We start from the raw sequence: 27532 nt of genomic DNA on the forward strand, positions 1-27532 counted from the left end.
CATTGATTTTATAGTTATTCATCATCCACATAGTTCAGTGAGATACATGCTCTGTGTCCAGGAGTGGCAGCTCAGAATTAGCGTTTGTATTTGCTGTTGGTGCTTTTTTGGAGTAATAGGTTGAAAATAAAGTACATCAGATGGAATGCTACATAAAGAAAAAATATAACGTGTAGGGATATTTAGACACATACACTGTCCTCCTGTCTGCTTCATTCAATAACATTGGAGTGCAAAAATCATACTGTAATTCTTCTTTTGAGATGACTTATGACTTGTTTTCACCTTGGTTGTTGTTATTCTTATTAAGGGTTTGAATATTAACTATAGCATTTGAAAATAAAATGTTTATGGGCCATGTTGTACCAAACCAGGGGTCGGCAACATTCGGCATGTGGCTCGCCAGGGTAAGCACCCTAGTGGGCCAGGCCAGTTTATTTACCTGCTGAACGGCAGGTTCGTCCGATCGCAGCCCCCACTTGCCGCGGTTCGCTGTCCCGGGCCAATGGGGGTGGCGAGAAGCGGCGAGAAGCGGCGCGGGCCGAGAGATGTGCTGGCCGCGGCTTCCCGCCGCCCCCATTGGTCCGGGATGGCGAACCGCGGCGAGTAGGGGCCGCGATCGGCCGAACCTGCCACGTCAACAGGTAAATAAACTGGCCCGGCCCGCCAGGGTGCTTACCCTGGCGAGCCGCGTGCCGAATGTTGCCGACCCCTGTACCAGACAGAAGAGGAACAGGCCTGGTAGGTTCAGGGGCAGAGCTGACCCACCTCAATGGGAATTTCAGGAGCAATTGTGCTTCCCTGTGCTTCTAGCACACATGGGGAATAAGACACTGTACCATCCCTACTCTATCTTCATTGATAACTCTCTTCTCCTTCATGTCTCCAAGGTTAACATTCTTGATACCAATGTTTGTCTTATCTCCTATACCCCCCATATATAATCTTTTGCAAAGTCCTATCACATCTTCTTTAACATCCCCCCAAAACATCCTTTTTTCATTATCCCATCTGCTAAAACTCTTGTCCATATCCTGGCCACCTTTTGCTTTGATTACTGTAGACTTCTCCTGTCCAGATTTCTTGCCTCTCACCTTTCCCTCCTCAAGTCTGTCCAAAACTCACTGCTGATTTCATTTACTACTCCTGTCATTCTCACCACATGCTCTTTTCTCTCGCCATTAATGATATGTCCTTTCCATATCACTAGTTTCATTTGTATCTAATCCCATACTCATTCCATATGCTTTTCCCATCCTTTCACTTTACTGCTCCTTCATTGCCTTTCTCATTCTCAGTTTCTTCCCTTCCTCTGCTCTTATCCACCATCTCTTTCCTCCTCAGTTGCCTCATTAAAGATCATCTCTTTCAACAAAGCCTGCTCCTTCTCATCAGTAACCCCTATGTTTTCCTCCACCTGATCTGCTACTCAGTGCCCTGTCTATGATTTGCCTTGTCTTACTTAGATTGAAGCATCCTTAAGCAGGAATCATGTGATGTCTTAATCTATGTTTCTAAAGTGCTGCATACCATTATGGGCTATATAAATTATTCTTAATAATAGAATTAATGCTCAGAAAGCATTTTCTCTTAGCACACATCTTTGTATTTCCCTTCTAGTTTTTCCTTCGGAATGCCCAGTCAGTCCAGTTCATATAAGGATTAGCCTACAATTTCTTTCTTGCCCCCTCCCCCTTTTAATTTAATTAAGCCATTTTCTTGCCTAGAGCTTGGCAAAAATATCATCTGAAACCAGGTCCACATTATGTTTGAGCTACTATACAATTAAAACAGCTTAGCATATTAAACACGTGTTTTGGTAAAGGCATTGACATTCAGGCTGAAAATGTATATACCAATTCCAGTAGAAGTGATTCAAAGCAACCAAGACATCAAATCTGGAGAAGAATTATAATTGACAAACCCTACCGTAACTATGCTAGTGCTACTGGGTCTGCTACAGTTAGATTTGAAAAGGTCCTCATACAACTCATTGTACTGAATTGCAGGAAGATGACAGTTCTAGCCCCATATATTGTCTGTGTGTATGTATGTTTCACTGCAATAGAACAGAATGCTGTTTCCAAACTCTTTGACAGGGCACTATTATGTTTGTAAAGAGGCTTGGCATGCCTTCAAGTGAGCGTCTATGTATATCTTGCCTTGACAGCCATAGAGTACAAGAATTGCTGAAAACCACATTACTTTCAGTTTAACATTGGTAAACCTTAGAAATCATTCTTTACTTTCTATGGCCCGATTCTGATGTCCTCACTCACACTGAGTGCTCTGCAATTAATCACATTGGTTTCAATGGGCCTCCTCTGAGAGTAAGATACTACATACTGAATTTCAATATATTCCTAGGTGTCTGTATCTTTCTACCTATATGTATAGGTATATGTCTAGACAGCTGCAGATATAGATATATAAAATAAAATGTGCACCAGAATTGCACAATGAAACAAACATATGCCCATCCAAGACACACACAAAAAAACATATGAAGGAATGAACACATTACCAATACAATCTATTAACAAGTACATTTTGCATATATTTTCTTATTTTCCTTTCCTTCAGCCACATTCACTCCCTTCATCTTCTTCTTCTTCCCAGCTTTCTCTCTTTGCCCATTCTAATGCCCTCATTTTCAGATCATATGCCTAAGTGGTTAAGCCGACCATCAGTTTCCAGACATAACATCTTTCATTTTCATGTTTTTGGCTGATTATAGTTATACGTGGAGGAAAATAAATGAGTATGTGTCCACATATTGTAGTGCTACATCTGTGTACAAATACACACAAACAGATAATTAAACATCAACAAAATATCAATAGGATTAGAATGGCATGTTGGAACAAATCTCGTTAAATCCTCCTCAATAACAACACTCCACAGCATCAGAAACAGACTATAAATTTGGGCCACAGAAGTATTATTGTGCAAAGAATGCCAATTGAATATAACTGATAGTCATTTTCTTATTACTGAAGGTCTCAAACTATTGTACTGAAGTTGAGCACTTTGGTCAAGAAGGGATTTTAAAAAATGAAATAGAAATGAAATAAATATTTTTCCATCATTGGTGTACTGGGCTATTTTAAAGGCTGACTTTTCAAAGCTCTTTATGTGTTTAGGTGTACATACCCACAATGGACATTTCTGGAACAGTGGCATGATATGGGCCATCAAGAAACTCTGGTGCATTGTCATTGATGTCTTGAACCTTAATAATGAATTCCGAAGGCGGTTCCAGAGGTTTGTTTGTATCCCCATCGACTGCTTGCGCTGTTAGCGTGTACTCTGCCTTTTCCTCACGGTCAAGTCTTTTCATAGCATGAATATCTCCAGTCTTGTCATTGATCACAAAGATTGTCCCAGCTCCATCTCCTGACAGGATATACTTGATTTTGCTGCTTCCAGGGTCCAAGTCTGTGTGTAGCTAAAATGACAAATAAGCATTTTAGTGAAAAAACCCAGCATTTACTTTTCACATTGGTCTAGCCATGCATTTCTCAAGTTATTCTTTTGTACTTTAATCTTAGCTCCAGCGATCCATATCTCAGCTTGAATATGCAAGGAGAGTAAGGACTTGTATGCATACTAATCAAAATTGAATGTAATCATAGGCATAATTAGACTTTCTATTTAAAAAGCAGCTGTTTTATATATTTAAATCCCTATTTCTAAATGTAAATGTCTTCAGATCTATTATGAGCCAAAATGAACAAACACTAAATGTCCTTAACCAATTAGATCAAAGAGCAAATGAAGGATAAGCAATAATATATTTTTAAATCTAGCTACTTATTTTCATGCATTACTTCCTTTCAGCTTATTTTCAGAAAGTGATGGGTGTTTAAAAATGACTTAAACACATTTGGCAAGTTTCATCTGAGTTAATGTTTTTAATTGACAGCATTACCCAAAATCTTACAACTGCATTTTAACTCAGTTGTTGAACTGAACTAAAAAGACTCTTAAATCCTTATTCCCAAAGGGTTATTCATGAAAGAGTGTTTTGTGAAAGCAAGCTACCAGAAAAATGGAAAACGATTATTTTCCTTGGGCACACTTTTCTTCCCAATTTCTTCCCATCAGAAAACTGATTTTTAAATTGTATTTAGTGCTTCAACAAAATGAGAAGATAAGATTAAAAAACCCTGAAATAATATAGAAAAAAATCCAAATTCAAGCAGCTCTTGTCGTATACTTTTCAGCTAAGTGCTTGAACCAAAGCCCACTGGAGTGGGCTCTGGATCAACCCTAAAATGCCAGGTGAAATCAAATAATCAATTAATCTTCAAGTGTAAGATGTGCTTTTTATTATACCAAGTTTATTAATGTCAATATATATTGAAATGAATGAATATATTATTATAATTCATTTATAGTGATATTAAGCCCACTGGAAGATTACTTTAGTTTATGTACATATTTAACATTTTTTGAAAACATTTAGTAAGAGACATTGTATAAAATATAATTTTAAAAGAGTATCATTTGCATTAAATATCTTGGACATCATCTTCACAAAAGATGTTTTGATAGAGGTTTGTATAACCTGGTAACCAGGAACAATCACCTAACTGATTTTGCTTTCACAATGGTCTTCATTAGAGGATAAAATGAGATGGAAAAAATTCTTACAGTATTTGCTGTCATCCTATCCTGTAATTGATGCACCTAAATGATCTTGCAGACACGTTCTTTCATAGATATTTTTTCAAGTTTGGATCAAATGTTGTTAAGTTAGCTCATACTCTTGCTTTGGGGGGAGGGATAGCTCAGTGGTTTGAGCATTGGCCTGCTAAACCCAGGGTTGTGAATTCAATCCTTGAGGGGGTCACTTGGGGAATCTGGGGCAAAATCAGTACATGGTCCTGCTAGTGAAGGCAGAGGGCTGGACTGAATGACCTTTCAAGGTCCCTTCCAGTTCTAGGTACTTGGTCTCCAGTAATGATGAGACAGTTTACATAACAATGTTGGAGCACCTTGTCTAGCATCATCTCTAGATGTTGCAATAAGCACAGCAGACAACTGCAGTCAAGTTTGGTCTTCTGGAGTTGGATTTAAGATTTATACAGTAGTTTGAATTTTGGACAATCAGTTTGAATCTTGGGAGGAGTTGGAGCTGGCATTTGTTATTTGACTTCCAGCCATATGGAGCCAAATAACTTAGCTGTCCCATGAAGATCTTCTGGGTGAAATCCTGGCTCCATTAACTCAATCTATCTCCACCCACCCTTCATCCCCTCTTTCTTCCTCCCTTCCATCTTCTCTGTTGCCCTGTCCTCCTCCAATCAAAACCCCACCTAAACCAAACAAAAACCACAAAACTAACATGATGTTCACAAACCAACACTCTGTTTGTAGGTTCTCTGTCTTTCCCTTATCTTTGTCTGTCTTCTTAAGAGTGTAAACTCTTTCAGACAGGGAACAGTCTACTATTCTGTATTTGTACAGTGCCTAGCACAACAGAGGCTTGTTCCTGATTAGTCCGTAGTCATGGTTTTAATAAACACAACAAACAACTACGTTGATGTCAATAGCAAAATCCGCAGTGACATCAAATGTGCCAGGATTTCATCCCTGTGTTTTGATGGGCAATCTACCATGCATTGATGATTTATGTCTTAGTATGGTAAGCCTTTAAAAATTATTAGATTATTTTAAAAGTAGAAAGAGGCTCATATCGAAACTTCAGATGCTGTGAATAGTCTGATTCTCCACCCTGCTATTAACCCAGGGAATGGCAGCGATTTTTTAGAGAAACTGCTTAGTTAAGAGTAACTAACCATTGAGAGAAGTATGTGCCATCAATAACCTCACAAGACCTGTCACCAAGGTAGATACTGAGTCTGTGCTAAAGAATATGAAACATGGGAAGGCAATGGGACCATACAGTGTACCAATTGTGGCATTTAAAGCATTAGGCCTTGAGGGGGCATGATGATGATAAACTTCCACCATTTAGTCCCCAAAAATGAGCAGCAGAAGACCATGCTGGTATCTATCTTCAAGTGTGAAATGTATGTGCAGAGGAATTACAGACTCATAAGGTTAATGAGTTATACAATTAAATGGTTGGAAAGAATTATCAGGAAAAGAAGTTGTAAATGACTAAAGCATCAAATAAATGACAGTCAATTCGGGTTTATGGCAAGAGGGTAAACAATAGAATTACAGGGAGAATCATAATGAATAGCATTTTGTATACACTGCGAGAAGGCTTATAACAGAGTTTCTAGAGAATTGATATGGTGGTCTATGGCCACGCAATCTACCAGAGACATATGTTCAGGCTATCATGGACATGTAGGAGGGCAGTAAAACACCACTGAGAAGCAACTGCAGCTACAGTGATCCATTCACAGTGAGGGTGGGTCTATATCCAAAATTAGTCTTAAGTCCATTCCTATTTGTGATTGCAAGGGATACTTTCATTCAGGGGATTAGGAAAGAGGATTCATGCAGTATGCATTGTGCTTATGATATTAGATTGTGTTGCAAAGATAAATACAAACTGGAAAGGGATCTAGAATGATGGAGGAGTGCATGAGAAGAAAATGGTTTATGGATTAGCCAACAAAAAATGAAATACATGCAATGCTTCATTGAGAGGGACAATGAGAAACCAGTAAAACTAGGTCATATAGAGTTAACCTCTGTGCAACAATTCAAATACCTCAGTTCCGTAATGATGATAGGCATGTGGATGTGAACATTAGGAGTCTCATGAAGAGCGCTTGGTGCAAATGTAGGGAGTTGGTGGGAATTCTCTGCAATAAGAATATGTTAATTAAAGTGTATAAAACCATGATTAGGCCATCCATAATGTAAGGATTGGAATGCTAGTCAATGAAGAAGAGAGAAGAATAACTACTTCACACTGCTGACTGAGAATGCTCAGGTGGATGTTGTGTGAGATGAGAGCTGGCAGCCAACAGAGAAATGATACAAGCCAAGATATAAGTAGCCCCCATCATGAAAAAGCCAACAGAGCATGGACTGAAATGGTTGGGTCATGTGAGATGAGACATAGGATTTCTTGGCCAGAGATTACAAGAGCTATCACAAGGCAAATACAGCTAGGATGACCCAGAAAATGGTTGTAAGAGATGCTGAAGGAGTCCGTGAAGATCAGTGTCACCGGGAATGCTTGGACATAAAGGGTATGTCTACACTACGAGAGTAGTTCGATTTTACTTAAATCGAATTTGTGGAACCGATATTACAAAGTCGAGTGTGTGTATCCACACTAAGAACAGTAATTCGACTTTGTGAGTCCACGCTAACAGGGCAAGCGTCGACATTGGAAGTGGTGCACTGTGGGCAGGTATCCAACAGTTCCCGCAGTCCCCGCTGCCCATTGGAATTCTGGGTTGAGCCCCCAATGCCTGCTGGGGCAAAAAATGTGTCAAGGGTGGTTTTGGGTAACTGTTGTCATCCAACCGTCACTCCCACCCTCCCTCCCTGAAAGCGCCGGCGGGAAATCAGTTCGCGCACTTTTCTGGTGAGTGACAGTGCGGACACCACAGCACTGCGAGCATGGAGCATGCTGCGACCATCGCTGCAGTTATGGCCATTGTCAACACCTCGTACCTTATCATCCACCTTTTCCAGAGGCAGATGCTGAGAAATCGGGGGAGGAGGCTACGGCAGCACGGTGAGGACATTAAGTCTGAGAGGGGCACAGACCTCTCACAAAGCACGGGACCCCGCGCCGTGAACATCATGATGTCAATGAGTCATGTTGATGCTGTGGAACGGGGATTCTGGGCCCGGGAAACAAGCACAGACTGGTGGGACTGCATAGTGCTGCAGGTCTGGGATGAATCACAGTGGTTGCGAAACTTTCGGATGTGGAAGGGAACTTTCCTGGAACTTTGTGAGTTGCTGTCCCCTGCCCTGAAGTGCAAGGACACTCGGATGTGAGCAGCCCTGACTGTCCAGAAGTGAGTGGCCATAGCCCTCTGGAAGCTTGCTATGCCACACAGCTACCGGTCAGTCGCGAACCACTTTGGCGTGGGCAAATCTACCGTGGGGGTTGCTGTGATGCAAGTAGCCAACGCAATCGTTGAGCTACTGCTGTCAAAGGTAGTGACCCTGGGAAACATGCAGGTCATCATAGATGGCTTCACCGTGATGGGATTCCCAAACTGCGGTGGGGCTATAGATGGAACTCACATCCCTATCCTGGGACTGGACCACCAGGCCAGCCAGTACATTAACAGAAAGGGCTACTTTTCAATGGTGCTGCAAGCACAGGTGGACCATAGGGGACATTTTACCAACATCAACGTCGGATGGCCGGGCAAGGTTCATGATGCTCGTGTTTTCAGGAACTCTGGTCTGTTTAGACGGCTGCAGGAAGGTATTTACTTCCCCGACAACAAAATAACTGTTGGGGATGTGGAGATGCCTATAGTGATCCTCGGGGACCCAGCCTACCCGCTAATGCCCTGGCTCATGAAGCCCTATACAGGCACCCTGGACACTGAAAAAGAACTCTTCAACTACCGGCTGAGCAAGTGCAGAATGGTGGTGGAGTGTGCTTTTGGATGTCTCAAGGGGAGATGGAGAAGCTTACTGACTCGCTCTGATCTCAGCGAAACCAATATCCCCATTGTTATTGCAGCTTGCTGTGTGCTCCACAATCTCTGTGAGAGCAAGGGGGAGACCTTTATGGCGGGGTGGGAGGTTGAGGCGAATAGCCTGGCTGCTGATTACACCCAGCCAGACAGCCGTGCGATTAGAAGAGCACAGCGGGACGCGCTGTGCATCCGGGAGGCTTTGAAAGCCAGGTTCCTCAGTGAGCAGAGTAACCTGTGACTATTACGTTTGTTTAAAGAGAAGCTGAATCTGCCCCCGTTTCTTTACCCAGTTAATGTTGACTATCCTCTCCAGTTATCAACCACCTTCCCCCCCTTCCAACACACCTTTAAAAATAAAATAAACAAAACTTTGTTCATTAACACCGTTTTCTTTATTACTTTTCGGGACTTTGTGTGTGGGGGCTATGTGACTTTGTGGCGGGGGAGGATGGTTACAGATCCCCTGCTGCGTGGCTCTGTGATCCAGGCTAAGGACCGCTGCATAAGATCTCTAACCGCCCTCCCCCACCACAAAGTCACCCCCCCACACACACAGAACTTGAAAACCACCTCCCAGACTGACCAGGGTGCCTAGTGACTGCAATGTGTGTGTGACCTTCTGCTGAACCTGCCCCCGTATCTGTACCCTGGTAAAGGTGACTGTCCTCTCCAGTTACCAACCCCCTTCCCCTCCTTCAACACACTCTCCTCTAAAAGAACCTGACAGAAACAGTAATTAACAGAAACATATTTTTTATTAGCAGCTACACAGTTAGGGGATGACACTGGGACGGGTGCTTGGGAAAGGTGTTTTTGGAGTGAAGGAAAGGACTTATCAAAACTTTGGGAATGAGAGCCGTCTGGTACTTGAGTGGTCTGCAGAGGTGGAGTGACAGTTTTCACGGCCCCTGCCACCCCATCTTCTTGGGACTTTGGGTGAGGGGGGTATGGGACTTTGTGGCGGGGGAGGGCGGTTAGAGATAGACTGCAGCGGGGCTCTGTCCTCCTGCCTCCGGTTCTGCAGAACATCCACAAGGCCCCGGAGTGTGTCCGTTTGCTCCCTCATTTGTCCAAGCAGCGTTTGAGTCTCCTGCTGGTCTTCCTGCCGCCACCTCTCCTCCTCTCCTCCCATTCACTGTGTGATCACTGGTATTGCGACATGTTCTCCCTTCACTGGGTCTGCTGGGCCACCTCAGCTCAGGAGCAGCCCATAAATTCCGAGAACAGGTCGTCCCGTGTCCTTTTCTTTCTCCGCCTAATCTGTGCCAGCCTCTGGGAGGGGGATGCCGGGGTAGGTCGAGAGACAGTCACAGCTGTGGGATGGGAAAAAGGGAGTGAATTCCTCACAAAGATAAATTTTTGTGAACAATGAACATAGTCTTTCTCTGTGAACAAGACAATGCACAGCACCTATCACATGCGCACTCAGGACAAGGTCAAATTTTCGGCCTTCGCATTCAGTACCTGGGGTCTTGCACTGGAGATCAGACAAGCGGGGCAGGACAGCAGAATTCGGGTAGCAGGCTGACATGGTAAGCCGTAGACTTTTGGCTGCTTAAAAAACTTAAATTATAGAAGTGCCCTCCTGTCACTTTCAAAGCAATGCTCCTAGCGTTGGCCAGTTCCTGCTGCCGGCAATCCGGCAAGCATGAACTCTGCCCCTGTCGCACCCCCTTGCGGCTGTCCCCGGTAAAGATCTCTGTAGGCTGCCCCTCTCCCGTCTCCACCGCGTGGCTGTAAACCGCCAGTTACAGTTATGTAAAGGAGCAGGCAAGCAGTCCCAATACTAACATTCCCCTAATTCAAAGCAGGTCACCATGAGCGACATCACTCTGATGAGGATTTCTGAAACAGAGAAAGACCACATGCTGCGTGAAAGCCAGCAAAAACCAGGGCTGTATGCCGCCATGCTCTGCAAGGCAATGATCCCAGAGTACTTGATAGCCTGGCGCGGAAAAGTTTCCTACCACGGAGGACACAATAAGGCCGCTCTCCCCAGGAACCTCATGCAAAGGCTTTCCAATTACCTCCAGGACAGCTTCGTGGAGATGTCCCATGAGGATTTCAGCTCTATCCCGGACATATAGACCTTATTTTCCAGTAGCTGCACTGGCAAGGACTACAAAGTAGAGCGCCTAGGGCAAAGTAATCATGATAAACTGGACATTGTTAGATTCTTTTGCAGTAGTTGCACTGCCAAAGACTAAAACGTTAAGTGCCTAGGGCAAACCAATCATGAAAAACCCACTGTTAATGTTCCTGTTCTGTTCAAAATAAATGTTTACATGTTTAACACACTTACCGACTGATCCTTCCCCTGATTCAGGGTCCGGGTTAATGCGTGGGGAGGATTGGTAGGGGATCTCTGTGAGGGTGATGAAGAGATCCTGGCTGTCGGGGAAATCAGCATTGTAAGCGCTGTCGACTGCCTCGTCCTCCTCATCTCCTTCCTCATCTTCCCCATCCGCTAACAGCTCCGAGGAAGCGGCCGTCGACAATACCCCATCGTCAGAGTCCACGGACAGTGGTGGGGTAGTGGTGGCGGCCGCACCTAGAATGGAATGCAGTGCCTTGTAGAAATGGCATGTCTGGGGCTGGGATCTGGAGTGTCCGTTTGCCGCTCTGGTCTTCTGGTACCCTTGTCTCAGCTCCTTGATTTTCACGCGGCACTGCGTTGCATCCCGGCTGTATCCTCTCTGTGTCATGGCTTTGGAGATCTTCTCGTAGATCTTCGCATTCCGTTTCTTGGAGCGCAGCTCCGAAAGCATGGACTCATCGCCCCACACAGCGATCAGATCCAAGACTTCCCGATCAGTCCATGCTGGGGCCCTTTTTCTATTCTGAGATTGCATGGTCATCTCTGCTGGAGAACTCTGCATCGTTGCCAGTGCTGCTGAGCTCGCCACGATGTCCAAACAGGAAATGAGATTCAAACTGGCCAGACAGGAAAAGGAATTCAAATTTTCCGGGGCTTTTCCTGTGTGGCTGGTCAGAGCATCTGAACTCGGACTGCTGTCCAGAGCATCAACAGAGTGGTGCACTGTGGGATAGCTCCTGGAACTATTAACGTCGAATTCTATCCACACCTACCCTAATTCGACATAGCCATGTCGAATTTAGTGCTACTCCCCTCGTTGGGGAGGAGTACAGAAATCGAATTTAAGAGACCTCTATGTTGAACTAAATAGCTTTGTTGTGTGGACGGGTACAGGGTTAATTCGATTTAACGCTGCTAAATTTGACATAACCTCCTAGTGTAGACCAGGCCAAAGAACAGGAATCACTGACTCTGACTAACAGGACAAGATGAAGGCAAAGAAATATAGAGCCATGGAAGATTGGCAGAAGTTCTTTAATCACAAACTAGTGAGACATTGATATTTGGACTAAATACAGCTCATGGTTAATATTAGCACATTGGAAACGTGCCTAAAAGAGGTAGGAGTGCCCAGAAGCATTTTATAACCTTTAAGCTCCAATTGATTAGGATCAATGGAAAATACATTTAACTTTCCCCCCCAAAGATTAATCTGGGCCAAAAACAATAGTGTCAGGCACCAGCCTGCAGCAGAGCCAGTCTCCTGGCAACCCAGTGAACACAGCTTTAGATATAAGTTGTCTGATAGACTGTGGCACCTGATTGGTTGCAGGAGTCAGCAGGCTGGCTGGTACTTAAACTCAATAGCACCAGCAGTCCAGCAGCTGCTTAGTATAGTCCTAGTCTGCAGCTGTGCTTTATACTATCCCTGCCTCTGCCCTCTGTTGCCTTGCTTCAGCCCCAGCCTTTACCAGCTCCTGCTCCAGCCTCAGACTGTACTTGTTCTAGCCTCCAGCTTCCTCCTGATTTCTGATTCCTGGCTTAGATCCTCTTCTCCTTCTGACTGCAACTCCAGTTAACCCTTGGCTTTAGGGCTTTGGATTCTGACTCCTGACTCTGACCCTTGGCTTTGCTCCCATGCCTACCCCAGCCTGGATCCAGCTCTAATAGGTAGACCAGACTCTTGCTCCAATCTGGTCACTGACAGTCATATGTTCCGAGCCCTTTAATATAAAGCAAATGATAAATGTTACATTTATTCTTCCTTTATGGTGAGTATCCAAAGTCAAAGGTCAAAACAGCTTTCTGAGATATTAAAGTGCTTTAATATGGAAACATTATAACAAATGACCTACATAGGTACCAATGTTTCTAAATCATTATATTGTTTTGATTTAGGATCTAACTGACATCATCACCTTATAGCTTCAAAGCACAAAATTAAGTGATGTTCAAAGTCAGAGAGCATATTATTTTTCCCAACTAACATTCCCTCTGTTGTACGAGATGTGAATGATAATAAAAAGCAATTGTCAAGCTTCAGCAGGCTGCATTCATGTGAAGGTTCAAGATCATTACACTCATAATTATATAAGGTCTAGGTGAATTGATAGAGAGGCATAATCAAGAGGATAAACGAATCTGAGTTTCTGCTGAAAAGTCTTCACAAATGTTGGAAATATGAAACTGCTTTCCACACCTGTACCTTTATCCATTACATTTGTGCCTGGAACCTGGCCTCCTAGTTTTCAGAGTGGTATTGAGAATTGTAACAAAAACATATTTAACAAAGGAAACATTAATATTTACCACCTAGATTCCAGTACTAGACATGATCCCAGAATTAAGAGGAACATACAGAAATGGCGGCCTTTACTTCCCTTGCATGAGACCCAATTAGACTTTCTGACAGAGAAGTCCCAGAGCAGTGAAATTGTTCTCAACTCGTGGCCAGGCTGTAGAGTTGTAAATGCAAACATCTCCTTCCCTTGAAGTAGCAACCACACAGTTCCTCTATCCAACATATTCATGTGCTAATTGCCATTAGATTGTCCTTGCATCCTCCCCATAGCATACCTCTGGTCCCAATGGTGATACAGATGTCTTGTGTTAATACTCTGAAACCCCCATATGGCCTTAACACAGGTCTTAAGTAGCACAGAGGGCCTTACAGTACTTTTCCACATCAAGACAAATTTCACCCAACAATGAACTCTGAATCCCACAATAACTAATATTCATTGGTATAATACAGCTGGTTATCAGTGACTTCAATATTATTAATATCATGCAATGTACTGCCACAATACTAACTTTATTATTCATCAATTAATGAACACATACAAAAAAGTGTTGCCAACACATTTAGTTAGATATATAGCATATATTTATAGTCTTCCAAATACATACCTTACAAACACACAATTACCATCAATGCAGCAGAGAAATTGCAGAGACAAATACTTGCTCTAAGGACTTTTCTATTTTGAAGATTTAAAAGTACCACTGTACAATAAAAAAAGGTAATACACTGGAATGCTGATTATTCAATTCATATTAAATGGTCATAGCCTATAGGAGTTCAACTTCTTGGCTAAATCTGTATAATTTTATAAATCCTTTGTGTGTTTGTGGTTTTTGAACTAGACGTGTGGTAACCTACTGCAGCACAACCAAGGGAGAAATCAACCATAATAGTCCTTGAGTCTCTAGCTTCAGTTCTGTGATCCAGTGGGAGAGCCACTGTGCTTTTGGCAGATGGTAAAATGTACTCCCTTTTGCTTTCAGTCACCTCATCTGCCCAGTGTGAGGATGGATGTGGCCATGACTCTTCTCTCAAGAGTATCCTCCCTGCCTTAGAGGTTATACGCTCTTGGGAGCACTAGCCTGGAGCAGCAACTGTGCTCCCTAACCACATTGTGACTGCAAGCTGTGCGGCTGTACAGAATGGGGGGGAGAAGGAAATAATGCTCTTAGGGTCTGACCCAGCTCTACTGAAGTCAATGGGAATCTTTCCATTGACTTCAGCAAAAGTAGGATTGGGCCCTTAGAGCCATCTCTGACCCTGGTGCCCAGGTACTGGATGAGACATAATCCAGCTTGTAATGAGCTGGATTGTCTAAACAGAGGCTCTGCCAACCCAATGTCAACATATTAGAGGTGAAACAAGCATAACTGCAGCAATAATCCAAAAGAGAAAAATCACAGCCTATTAGAAATATGCTCTTGGATATTTTTAATTAAGAAAAGAAAAGACTGCACCATGAAATGAAGTTTTATTTGAGTTCATTAGAGAATAATTAATTCATCCATGTATAATTACAAAGGAATTACCCATCACTTCTTTCAAAGGAAATTACACAATCTGCATTTTAAACTTCATTTTAAAGCCTTGCATCATTCTTCCGAGAAAGCACCACATGCTGCTCTCAATTTTAGAATTTCTAAGTATATTTCTTAAAGGGATCACTGGTAAATCATTGATTCTATTCACTTCTCTGAAACTTTATATATTATCCTAATGCTCTTTCTTTCCCCCTTTTCTGTGCCTGGTATGGAAATCCTGAAGGGGAATCCTTCATTTCAGAGGCAGATCACATTTAATGAACCCAGAGATAGTTTCTTTCTGGACTCTTTCACAAGTCCCTATGGGTTCTAAGGCGCTCTAGCTCATTCTGTAAAACATACTGAAAGATTTCAGTGGCTTCTGCATTCATTTATATACATCACTGCTTCCAATCATTGTAACACCTTTCTCCTGCTGTGATCCTTTTCCTAGTTATCTGTCTATTCTTCCTGTGTGTCTTCTGGTTTTGCTAGATATATGAAAACAATTAGGTGGTAAGAAAAACGTTGCTTTGTATTTTTGGTGAGTTGTGACACAAGATGATGTGTGTACTCATCAATGACCCAAGGTATAAAGGATCATTCAGCATTAAAGTCCATAAGACAGGCTGCAATTCATTTGTACACAATGTGGAATTAATAAAGTGATTGTAATTTCAATTCAATAGAATCTATTATTTTCTTCATGGATGTGCTGGTCCCTTTAATAGTAATGGGAATTATATCGGCATAGTAGGGGGAGGAAAACCAAATATTCTGCATTACCATAGAGAGTAATGACAAACATGGGGCACAGCCTTGTTCTCACTGAAGTTAACATCAGTCCTTCCAACTATTTTAACAGGAGAAGGAAAATGCCCATGGGATATTTATGGTTTCGCTTAAGATATTAGGATCATGTAACTAAAGTATTTGTCAATGGACTTTCCTGTTCAGCTGCAGTTTCATAACCATATTCAAAGAGAAGTAAAGCAATAATACCCCTAATATTTTCATCCAATAGTGTAATCATTGGTTTTGTCTGCCTCCGTTTCCTATACTGTCAATTACAACATCTTTGATTCTGGATGCCTTCTTTTTTGTTTCAATTTATTCTTTGCCATTGCTTTTTTATTTCATTTGATTTGCTAATTCAGTGTGTGTTTAGATTCATGCCTCAACTGTGCACAAACATCTTTTTACCATTTACCTCTCGCTATCTCCTTATGAGGTATCAGAGTGACCTGTGGGCTAAAAATAGAGCAAGGACTGGGAGCCAAGTAACATTGACTGGCTCTATGGCCTTGGGCAAATCGCATAGGGCTGAATTCATTCCTGTGCCACGCTTGAACCCCTCATACTATCATCACACACACACACACGTTATTGGGCCTGCCAAGGGCTGCTTCAGTCCCCGCTGATGGTTAGGGCATCAAGTGGTTCCCTAATTTGCTCCTGGCTACTCTGTATGAGCCAGAGAATAGCCAGGTCATGGGACACACTGACCAGACACACTGTCATTACAAGACCATTCACAACTTACCCTAGGATTCCCCTTTTGAAGGGGGCTTTTGGGAGGGTGAGGATTTGGCATCACCAGTCCTTCACCTAGCAGAGAAGACCTCCTCTGCCAGGGGTATTTGGCTTCACCACCTCTGGCTCCTGACACAGACCCTAACAGCACATTTCCATGGCAGCTATGGTACCCAGGTTACAGCTGTCCCCAGAACTCCTGGGGACAGAGAGCAGAAAAGATAGTACAGCCTCATATTGGTTGTATTTATTTATTTCAGCTAAACTAAGGGTTGGAGCCCCAACCTTTACTTGCCTACTCCCATCCCCAACCTGGCCAGCTGTTGTCTCTCTTTCCTACTATGAACCTGGACCCAGACTGAGATCCAGACTTCTGGAACACATCCTATGACATCCAGAGGATAAGGTTTGGAGTGTCGCAGAGACCTCTTAGCGCTCTCCATTTAGGAGAAACAAAGGTCAATGTGTACAGGAATGCCCCTATGCACCGCTCTAGGAGGAGTTTGGACAGTCCCATCCAATGTGCCCCTTTTTTTAGTTTCTTTAATATTCTTCTATTTATTTACACTGAATTTATTTCTTTTGTGCTATATTTTTGAGCTGTATTTTTATTTTCCTCTTCTAAAAGTCTTATTATAACTTGCTACTCTATATACTCAGGAAGAGAGAATCTCTGACTTGAACACTAAGACCTTTTTGTGTTTTTCAAATGATTTTCTCAAGTGAACGTCATAGTAATATCTAATAATACACACTCTTAGGATTGCAGAATAGAATATAAAGTTAATCACTGTGTACCCACAGCAGTAATTTGAAGGGTGCTTACTAAATCTGTCAAACCAGACAAGCTGTAGCCTAGATCAGCAAAGGCAGAAAAACACAATAGGCCAGTTAGGGCAAAGGTGACAGAATATTTCTATTTACTTAAGCATATTTAAGTTGTCATGATTTTACAGTTCTGCATTATCCTGCTGAACCCATTGCCAAAATGCTACGCTTTTAGCTGCTTTCACCACACTGACTTCTGCACACCATGACTGGTAGGTTGCCAGGGATAATGTATCAATGTGTCTTCCTTCTTAGTATCAGAATTTCCATACAGGTAGAATGTGTTTTGTTATTTCCTAATATTACAAAATTAACCTGCAAATGGAAAAGTACAATTGTGTGAAAGTAACAATTGTTCAGACATAAGGTCACATTTCAGTGTTTGAACATCTGGGAGGTGAGTGCTCTGTTTAAGGCCACAGAATGTGCAAAACTGACAGTCTGAATAGAAAGCTCTCTTCCAGCAATTGGCTGTCAAACACATCCTGAATTTAAAAATGTAAACATCAGCTATGCAGCCAGCCAAAATCGAAAGCCGTTGGGAAGGTGACTGCTTTATCAGTAGGAGGAAGAGGACTAAAATATGCATTGTGAAGAGGATTTAAATATTGATTATAATATAATTATGCTGGTATAATATCACTATTTTAAAGCAGATTTACCCTAACCTGTGACCCACATGCCTGGACATAGTAAAATGAAATTTTAAACAGCTAGTGTAGAATTTTCAAGTTAGATAAAGTAGGACAAAAACAGACATATGACAAATTCCTGTGTAGGTCCTGAACCAAGCATTAATCCTAACGGAAAATTGTTGTATTTACAGTTATACAACATTAAGAGCCTCACATTTCACTGCCAAGTAGCCATGTGTGAGGGCATACTTAATTTTTCCATTCTCTCTCAGTTAGAAAAACACCATGATAGATAGCTGTACAATGATAATCCATTAGAGAAAGTGTTGGTTGAAACCAGTTAATATGTTTTTGTGCAAGTTAAGATGAAAATCTTTACCAGTTCATTTGCATGGCTTTCAAGTTTTCCAGAAATAATTTTCCATGAATTTCCACAGCCTTATGCATTCCTGAAAATCTCTTGCAGATCAACTTGTAACATTGATGTCTAGCATAATACAGAATGATTTTGAAATTTCATGCATTTTAAATTTGTCATGATAGTATTACGGCTGCTGTCTTTGACAATATTGTCCTGGGGAAGGATAGGAGAACACAAACAACCACACACACACACCCCTATATTATATGTGCAGACATACAAACACCGGTGAGGGAGGGTTGAGGTACACTTAATCCTGCCTCAACATGGAGGAATGGACTAGATGACTTCTTGAGGTCCCTTCCAGCCCTACATTTATAGGATTCTATGCTGACACACAAATACGCACGGGCACATACGTGCTGACCTGGTCAGATGAGAATGAATGTATACACTTATGTACATGGCGGTTCCACAGGAAGCAATATTGGATCCTGTAGCCAGCATTTGAGTGAATATTGAAACTGATGGCATAATGATACTCATTATTATCTATATATGGTATGAGCCATAAGCTAGCCTGTTTCCCAATAGTGTATCCATATGCGTTGCTGATTTTTAAGATACGGACTATGGGCTTGATTCTCATTTATACTAAAGTGTTCTGGCCTATGAAAACCAGGGAATAATGTTAAGAAAGATACAAACCCTAGTATGGATTCAGCCATTCTAGGTATAACAGCAAATTACAAACTATTGCAATGGCCAAACTATAAAAGCATGATATAAACCAGCCTCAAGAGAGTCATGCTCCATATAAATCTGGGGAGAGTAGTTACCTAATAAGGTTTAGTCTCGATGTTTATCCAAACTATAAAAAATCATAGAGATCACTACCAAAGCATATTATCCTCTCCTCAACCACAGTTCTCCTTAAAGCTTGGCTGGAGGTGTATTCTTGTGTAAAATGACAGCCAAGTTGCTATTCCACTCCAGGGTCTTTCAGGGGTGTAGGTGTGAAGTCCATGCAATGCCACATAGGGCCACTAACATTATAATTGTCATTATAGAGTCAGAAGGGGGAATCTTGAATTCTTACGAGCCCATGATGATACTTGGATTTAGTCAGCTTCTCATAACTGGCCAACACCTGGGCCACTCAGGGATGTTTTATTTGGCTGCCCATGTCAGTGAATATTAACAAAGCTTCCTACTGTGTCCAAAAGGAGCAGTGAAGGGAAAGAAACAGTCAGACAGAAGAGATTGGAGTGTTACAGCCCCTTCCTCCAGATGACATCAACTGATTGTGTTGGGGGCTGTCTAGGAGACGGAGTACTGGGAACCTGTCAGAAAGGGATATGGGAGGGCATAGGAGAGAGGGAGAAGTCTTGCAAAGGGGAGAAGGAGGGATAATTGATTATTTTAAATTGGGGGCTCTGAATATGATCCAAACATCAGGCTACCCAAATCTGAGTAATGTTCAAATCTTAATATTATATTATTTGCGTGTTCCTAATATAATCTGAAAATACCTCAACAAAGATTACGAGAACCTCCAAATGGTTTTGGACAGCTGGTGTGACCACTGTAGGATCAGTATTCATCTTATTAGTATTTGCATTATGGAAGCACCTGGAGGTCACAGTTGACATCAGGGCTTCATAATGCTGGAGGATATTCATACATATAAAAAGTCCCTGCCTAGATGAGCTTATTTCACTATCTCTGATTAGAGTGAAGCTACTTTTTCACAGCATTGCACTGCTTTTCCCACAATTACAGTAAATCCAGAACAAACACTTGTAGTAGTAGCTAATCAGAAACTGACAAACTTCTAGAAATATCACCTACTGATTCAGCATGACTCAAATTTATGGACAAGAGATGTGTTTTGTTTCTGAAATAAATTTATATTTGTAAAAGGAAAGATGAACTATTTCCTTTGCAGCCCAGAGATTCTGGGATCTGAACTCAGTGGGACTCTCTCTGGACTTCGGTGGACACTGGACCAGGCCCAAATTCTATATATTTATTTCATATATACACATATAAACTACATCCAAAGCACATTATTATGGTTCAAAGACAAGTACTCAGAAATTAGGAAATGCTAGAATTAAGGGTGTTTGTGCAACCTTAACTTAGCCTCATTGTGCATATGCATTATGATACAGTCTCTAGTTACCTGATCACATGATATTTTTTCAACAGCTTTAGTGGGCAGACTTTTCTGCCCATTCTTCCCAAGCATGGTCCCTTTTGACCCCTCTCCAACCTGTTCCTGTCCCAATCCTGTTTCTTCTCCACTCCTGGCTCCTCATTCCAGTCCTATTTGCCTCACCTAACAAGTCCTGGCCTTTACTATTCTGTATTCTCATCCCAGGCCCAGTCTCTTTGCTCAGCAAGTCTTAATCTCACCCCTCCAGACTCTCTGTCCCAGTCTCCCCCTCCCCACCCCACAGTCCCAATTCCAATCTCCTTGTCCAGCCATTCCCAGTCTCCCTCTCCCTGTCTATTCCCCAACTCCTTGTCCTCAGTCTCCTTGCTAAGCCAGTCTCAGATTCCCCCACTCCTGACTCCTCAACCAAACTATTTCCTCCACCCTTGCCTCTAGTCACTCTCCCAACCTCAAATCACTGACACCTAGTCCCAATCTCCTTCCCCAGGTTCCTCATCCAATCTCAATGCCCCTACCCTGGGCTCTGTGTCCTAGTCTCATTGTCAAGCCAGTCCCTGTCTCCACCCAAACTCCTCATCTCAATCTACTCTCACCATTCCCAAACAGGTCCAACACTTGTCCCCTCTGCATCTGAGTCAGGCAATTTCCTCCTCCATGCTGCCTGAGCCCAGCAGGGGTGAATCACTAAGAGCACTAGAGAGACAGGCTCCCTGCTTTCAGATTCAGTTGCTTGGCCTTGGCCCCAGCCCCAGCTAGCCCACCATAGCCCTGAGCTACAATTGCAGGGAAAGTAATGCTCACCTTCAGCTCAAGCATGCTCAGTAGGGAACCTTTAGGGAATTTAGCTGCTAAAATCTAAGTCTCTAATGAGCATCTCTGAACTGCAATTTTTCAAATACTTATAAGTAGGCCAAATTCAGGCAGATTTTCATGGGAACTGCAAAAGGCACATCTGTGACACATACCCCACATCCCTGTCAAATTTCAAGTACTTGCTTCAAAACATGGAGGTGCTAGAGAGATTCAAAGAAAAGGCCGCCGGATTTTTTTAACATGGGAAAAACAATGTACTTTTCCCTGGCTTCATTCCTGGAAGTGGCTAGACTATTTAGGATGGAATTTTCCAGAAGGATTACACCTGAGACAGACACCCAACATGGAAAATTTCAGCCTGAACAGCTAAAGTTTAGCAAAGTTATAAGCAATTTAAACCTGGGTTTTAGAATGGGAAATGACAGATTACTTGAATAATAGGCAGTGCTATCAACCCCACCTATATTAATATGGCCGGCATGTTCAGGAGGTGAGTTTTACTATGGTATATTATTTCTTATATCTAATTATGCATTCATTGTATGAAAATTTATTGGAAGTCCAATTAAAATGCTAATTTACCACTAGCCTACAAGTTTATTATTTATACCTTTCTAATAACTAATAAATCACATGTAATTGACTTTAATAAAGCAAGATAAACAACAAGACCAACAATTATCTGATTATGAGATAATAAAGTCTTGACTACAGCAACAAATTGAAGTAAAGTAAAATATATGAGATAATTTATGATCAGAAAAGCTTCCTTTCTACATTTACTTAGTATATAAGAGGTAGCACACTTTGTCTACCTAAGCAGATAAGCATGTCACCATCCTTATGCAAACTGGTATTGATGTAAAAGTTAGCTGAAAAGATAATCTACAGCAGGGGTCGGCAACGTTCGGCACACGGCTCGCCAGGGTAAGCACCCTAGCGGGCCGGGACAGTTTATTTACCTGCTGACGCAGCAGGTTCGGCCGATCGCAGCCCCCACTCGCCGCGGTTCGCTGTCCCGGGCCAATGGGGGCGGCGGGAAGCGGCGTGGACCGAGGGATGTGCTGGCCGCAGCTTCCCACCGCCCTCATTGGCTCGGGACAGCGAACTGTGGCCAGTGGGGGCCGCGATCGGCCAAACCTGCCGCGTCAGCAGGTAAATAAACTGGCCCGGCCCGCCAGGGTGCTTACCTTGGCGAGCCGCGTGCCGAACGTTGCCGACCCCTGATCTACAGTCTGATGCTTCCTCAGCAAAATATTATTAGTTCAAATGCTCTGTTAGTTGTGTTAGGGCAGTTCTCGCCACTAACAAAAGCCACGTGTAGATAATGAATTTGTCATGGATTATAAAATGCAGTTCTTCTTTCCTGACTCAAATTGGAACCATGAAGGCAGTCAAAATATGAAACAAACTACAACAAAACTAAATCTTTTATTTTCCCTGCATATTATCAAATATTTATTGACATAGTAAATGTTTCATTATTGACCACAACTGGTTTCTGAGCGTCTATGTGCTTTTCAGGCACACTATATTTCCCTGTCTCTGCTGTCTCTCCTTAGCTTTTGCACAGCTTTTCTCAGAGAAAGAGAGAAGCCTATAGGATGAGAACGCTGGAAGCCAAAATCTTCTTCAATGTAGCGCATAACTGCTGCTGATTATAGAGCAACATGTTAGCAAGAAGGCTCAACAGGGAAACCCCATCGGGTTTCCATTCTCTGCTTCTTTTCAGTGTGTGTGTGTTCTGAGAGAGTATGACACAGTAGTAGAACAAGCTTAAGTAATATTTATAAGAGAAAAATAATTAGCAAGAATATAACTGTTCTTTTAACTAGTGTGCTCAATCCCAACCTGACAACAACAACAACAAAAGAAAACAAAATATTCAGTAATTTCGTGGGAATGCAAAACTATTTTCATATAATTAGATAGCAATCTGCCCCCCCCACTCATAAAAACAGAGAGAACTATAGATTATTCTTTTGTTTCACATATTATTGATAAACAGGCTTAACAAACAAGTTCTTGTCTATGATGAAATTTTCATAAAGATAAACTGGAAAGGCAGGAAATCCTTATTTAAAAAAAATAATCACAAATAGCTCAAAGAAAAAGTGCCTAATGATGAACTTTAATAAATAATAATAATACATTATACTGACCAAGCTATACAAAAACATTAACAGAAGCCATTTTTAAAAAGATTGATTTCTATTGTTTAGTAAATCCTAGAAAATTTACTCCCCCCCTTAACTAGGCGACTCTGCCCTTTCACAGCAGGTTTCATGATTCAAGTTTGATGGTTTCAATTCAACCTATATCTCAAAATCTCCCCACGCAGTTTGACAATATAACCACTCTCTGCTTTGTCAAAGCCAAGCTGCTAACATGAATACTAAATTACTTCTTACCCCCCTCTGGACCAGGGCTGAACTTATTCAAAAAATAGAACATAGTGGAAAAGCCAGAATCATAGCTCGTGTGTAAATAAGAGAAAGTGAGAGGGAGAACTTCAAGATAAAAGGGATTGTGATGGTTACCCTTTTCTAGTAGGAGGGAGTGAAGTGGTGCAAATTAAGTGATTATATATGTAACCCTTCTGCCCCTCTGAGTTGGCAGCAACAAGGGCCGGGTTCATTATCTAGGGGTTCCGTTTCAATAACACAAAAACCGGCTCAAGCCCCCACCCAATGACCTGGGACAATTAAATACCACCCCCCCTCGGCGCCTCTAGGAGGCAATACTTCCCCTCTCGCAAGCACGGAGTCTGAGTGTAGCAAAAGCCTTTTAATAAAGGAGGGAAACAATGTGGCATTATGTTGGGGAAACACCACAAACAGGATTCATAACACAAACCATGAGCAAAAGACCCACCTCCAAGTAAGTTTGGCAGTGTTCTTCTCCCCTCAGGGTCCCTAAGTCCAATCACCCCAAAGTCCAACAACCCCAAAGTCTCTGTCCCTGGTCAGTGCCTCACCCGAGTTCAAAAGTTTGTCTGCAGAGTTTTACCCCCCACCCAGCCTGGGCTGAAATGGGGGGCGGGAAGGGCACACGGGATGTTAAGGAGCACCTTACGTGGACCGAGGGCGACTGCCCCACCTCTCCGTGGAGTTCTGCTGCAGCCTTTACCACGAATGGCTCCGCTCTACCAGCCGCTCCACTTCTCCAGCCATCCCCGCAAACTGCTCCACTCTGCTCCCCTGTTCCGTGGGCCGCTCCAACCATCCCACAAACTGCTCAGCTCTGCCAGCCGCTCCACTCCACCAGCTGTCCCATGAACTGCTCCAGCTGCCCCCGCAAGTGGCTCAGCTCCACTCTGCGCCACTCCACTCACTGTTCCATGGGCCGCTCCAACCATCCCACAAACTGCTCGGCTCTGCCAGCTGCTTAGCGATATATCTTCAGGCTCCCCCACTAGTTAACACAGCACTCAATGATCTCAGCTCAGCAATTTTAGCTCTTTTAGTGATTTCAGCTTGTAGTAGAGGAGCCCCAGTGCTGGTGCACCATTGGCCCAAGGTGAATTCAATTCAGCAACTTCTTGCTAGACTCCTAATGGAAGCAAACTTAGCTCTTGGTGTTCCAGGCCCTCAAAAGGGGCCCATACCATCAAATACACATACCTGTCCCCAACTTCTCTCAATTCACTGGGTTTTGTAACCCATGCCCCTTGTCTAGCGAGTGCTACTTAGTTACTGGTGAGTCCCTCTGTCATACAACAGTTCCACTGGCCTTGATTCACAGAATCAGAGTAACACTTTATTCTTCCTGCCCCAATAACAGAGAAACTGGGGATCCCACACCAGCCAAAGTAACCACTTTCAGTTGTTGTTGTCCCAGGCTAGGCGGGTGGGTGTGCCTATGCAAACAAGATCAGCCCCTGAAGTTCTTTTCCACCCTCGCCATAATTCACCAACAGATGTCAGGGTAGAGCTTTTCCTGACTCTGCTTACATATATAGGGACAGAAAATAGTGAAAGCCTGGATAAAAGTGTTGGTATAAGGGCTGCAATATTTTCACAGGTAATGGGGAGACTCCATTTGCTGAAATCTGGTTCCAAGAGGGATGGAAACAATGAGGGGGGAAACAACAACAACAACACAGCAATAAAACAGTGAGGGAATAAAGTGAAAACAACAAAAATAGCAGCAGCAATTGGAAAAGCACGACAAAGGACTAAACAAAAAGCAATGTGGAAACAATGGGATGGGACAGAAAGGTAGCTACAAATGCCATTCAGAAGAAAGTTACAAGAATCTTTGGCAATTTTAATCCTGAATAGAAAATGAAGCTGAGAAACTAAACTGCCAGATGCCAGTTTATTGATTACAGGATGTCATCTGGTTGTATAAACAAAGACCCTCCAAATACCTAAAAACTAGAAAGAAACAAACTATCTACACTTGTGATAATGCTTACCTTAAGGGTTATCCAGAGAGCTTTACATTTGCTTAAGGATTTTTATGTTTAAAGAGAAAAGACAAGACAGAACAGACAGATGTAAATGCACTTCTTAAGCCAACTGTAGAGAAGCAGGGGAGTGTAGACACAATCAGAAGGATGAAAGAGTAGCTTGAAGAGAAGTAGTTATTCCAAGAGCCCCATACAAGGAAAAATTAGAAACTAGCAGCCAGATGATATCAAGGAAAATATGTTACTGAAATGTGGGCAACAAGTTGTTTACAGAGATAACATAGATTGCAAATAGCTTTTCTGGTTGCAGACGAAAGCTGAATGAATGGATACAGAGCATGAGAGGAAGTCACGCTATCCAAAAGTGTGCTTGAGACTTTATTTAGTGTAGTAATGGACAATATAGATCTCATCACATAGAAACTGCATTTCTTTGCTAGCAATACTCCCAAACCTTATTTATTTTGCCTGGTACCTTATTACCAAGCTCATTTCTTCTCACACCCCATGGCTACAGCTCCCTTCTGGACAGAGTCTTTTCCAGAACTGTCACTGAATATTCATAACCCAGGAGGAGATAGACATCATCAAACCAGCCTTGTCACTTAGCCCCAGGCTCCAAAGTGGAGTGGTCATGCATCCTCAAATGCAGATATTCACTTGGAATCTCACAGTAAACCCAGCTAACATTTTATTTGTCTTCTCATGATAAGGGAATTCTTATCATTGACATTTATTAACAGACATTTAAATGGTGTGACCTCATCAGGAATACTGTGTGCAACTTTGGTCTCCCAGATTTAAGAAAGATGAATACAAACTGGAATAGGTGCAGAGAAGGGCTGCTAGGATGATTAGAGGAATGGAGAACCTACCTTATGAGAGGAGACATAAAAAGGTTGGCTTGTTTAGCCAAACAAAACAAAGGCTGAGGGAAAATAGGATTGTGCTCTATAAATACATCAGAGGGATAAACACCAAGGAGGGAGAAGAATTATTTAAGTTAAGGACCAATGCTGACATAAGAACAAATGGATAAAAACTGGCCACAAGTTTATGTAGGCTTGACATTAAATGAATGTTTCTAATAATCAGAGGAGTGAAGTTGTGGGAAAGCCTTACAAGGGGAGCAGAGGGGCAAAAAAGACTGAACTTGATAAGTTTATGGAGGGGATGGTACCATGATATTGCCATCTGCGACTGCTATTAGCAAATATTTCCAATGTCCAGAGATTGGACACTAGATGAGGAAGTTTCTAAGTTACTACAGAGAAATTCATTCCCAGATGTCACGCTGGTAGGTCTTGCCCACATGTTCAGGATCTAACTTATCATCATATTTGGAGTCAGGAAGGAATTTTTTTCCAGGGCAGATTGGCAAAAACCTGGGGTGAGGGGGTTGCCTTCTTCTGCAATGTGGGACCTGGGTCTCTTGCTGGTTTGAACTAGAGTAAATGGTGGATTATCTGTAACTTGAAGTCTTTAAACAAGATATGAGGACTTCAGTAATTCAGCCAGAGGTTATGGGCCTACTACAGGAGGGAGTGGATGAGATTTTGTGGCCTGGAATGTGCCAGAGGTCAGTATAGATTATCATGATAGTCTCTAATGGTCTTAAAGTCCATGAGTATCAGTGCACCTCAGAAAAAATTAGTTAATTTAGCCCCACAACACCATTATGAGGCAAAGAATGATCTTTACTCCCATTTTGCAGATTGGGAAACTGAGGCACAGAGCAGTATTAGGCCTAGAGCTAGTCTGGAATATTTTTGCTGAAAAATGCGGATTCACTGAAACTGAAATTGTATGAGAAATATGACTGGTTTTGATTAATCTCCCAATTCAAAAAATGTTTGGGAAAAAACATTTTGAAACAGTCAAAACACCCTGCTTTGACATTTTGAAGCAGGAAGTTTCCAGTTTTTTAGTAGAAACAATTTTTGTTTTGAAATTTTAGTAGATTTAGACTAAGGGAAGTTAAAAAAAAGGGGGGGCTGGGAAATGTCAAAATTGAAATTAAAGTT

At 42.3% G+C, this 27532-nt stretch overlaps 1 protein-coding gene across 2 annotated transcripts in view; it reads right to left on the reverse strand.

Moving 5' to 3' along the window:
- Nucleotides 1-27532, reverse strand: part of CDH8 (cadherin 8) — a 201843-nt gene that overhangs the window by 122718 nt on the left and 51593 nt on the right. For both annotated transcript variants that reach the window (XM_034788598.1, XM_034788599.1), the window contains one exon: nucleotides 3154-3448. In XM_034788598.1, coding sequence (XP_034644489.1) covers nucleotides 3154-3448 — 295 coding nt within the window. The remainder of the gene's footprint in view (nucleotides 1-3153; nucleotides 3449-27532) is intronic.

Source organism: Trachemys scripta, chromosome 13, assembly GCF_013100865.1.
Source record: "Trachemys scripta elegans isolate TJP31775 chromosome 13, CAS_Tse_1.0, whole genome shotgun sequence".
NCBI lineage: Eukaryota > Metazoa > Chordata > Testudines > Emydidae > Trachemys > Trachemys scripta.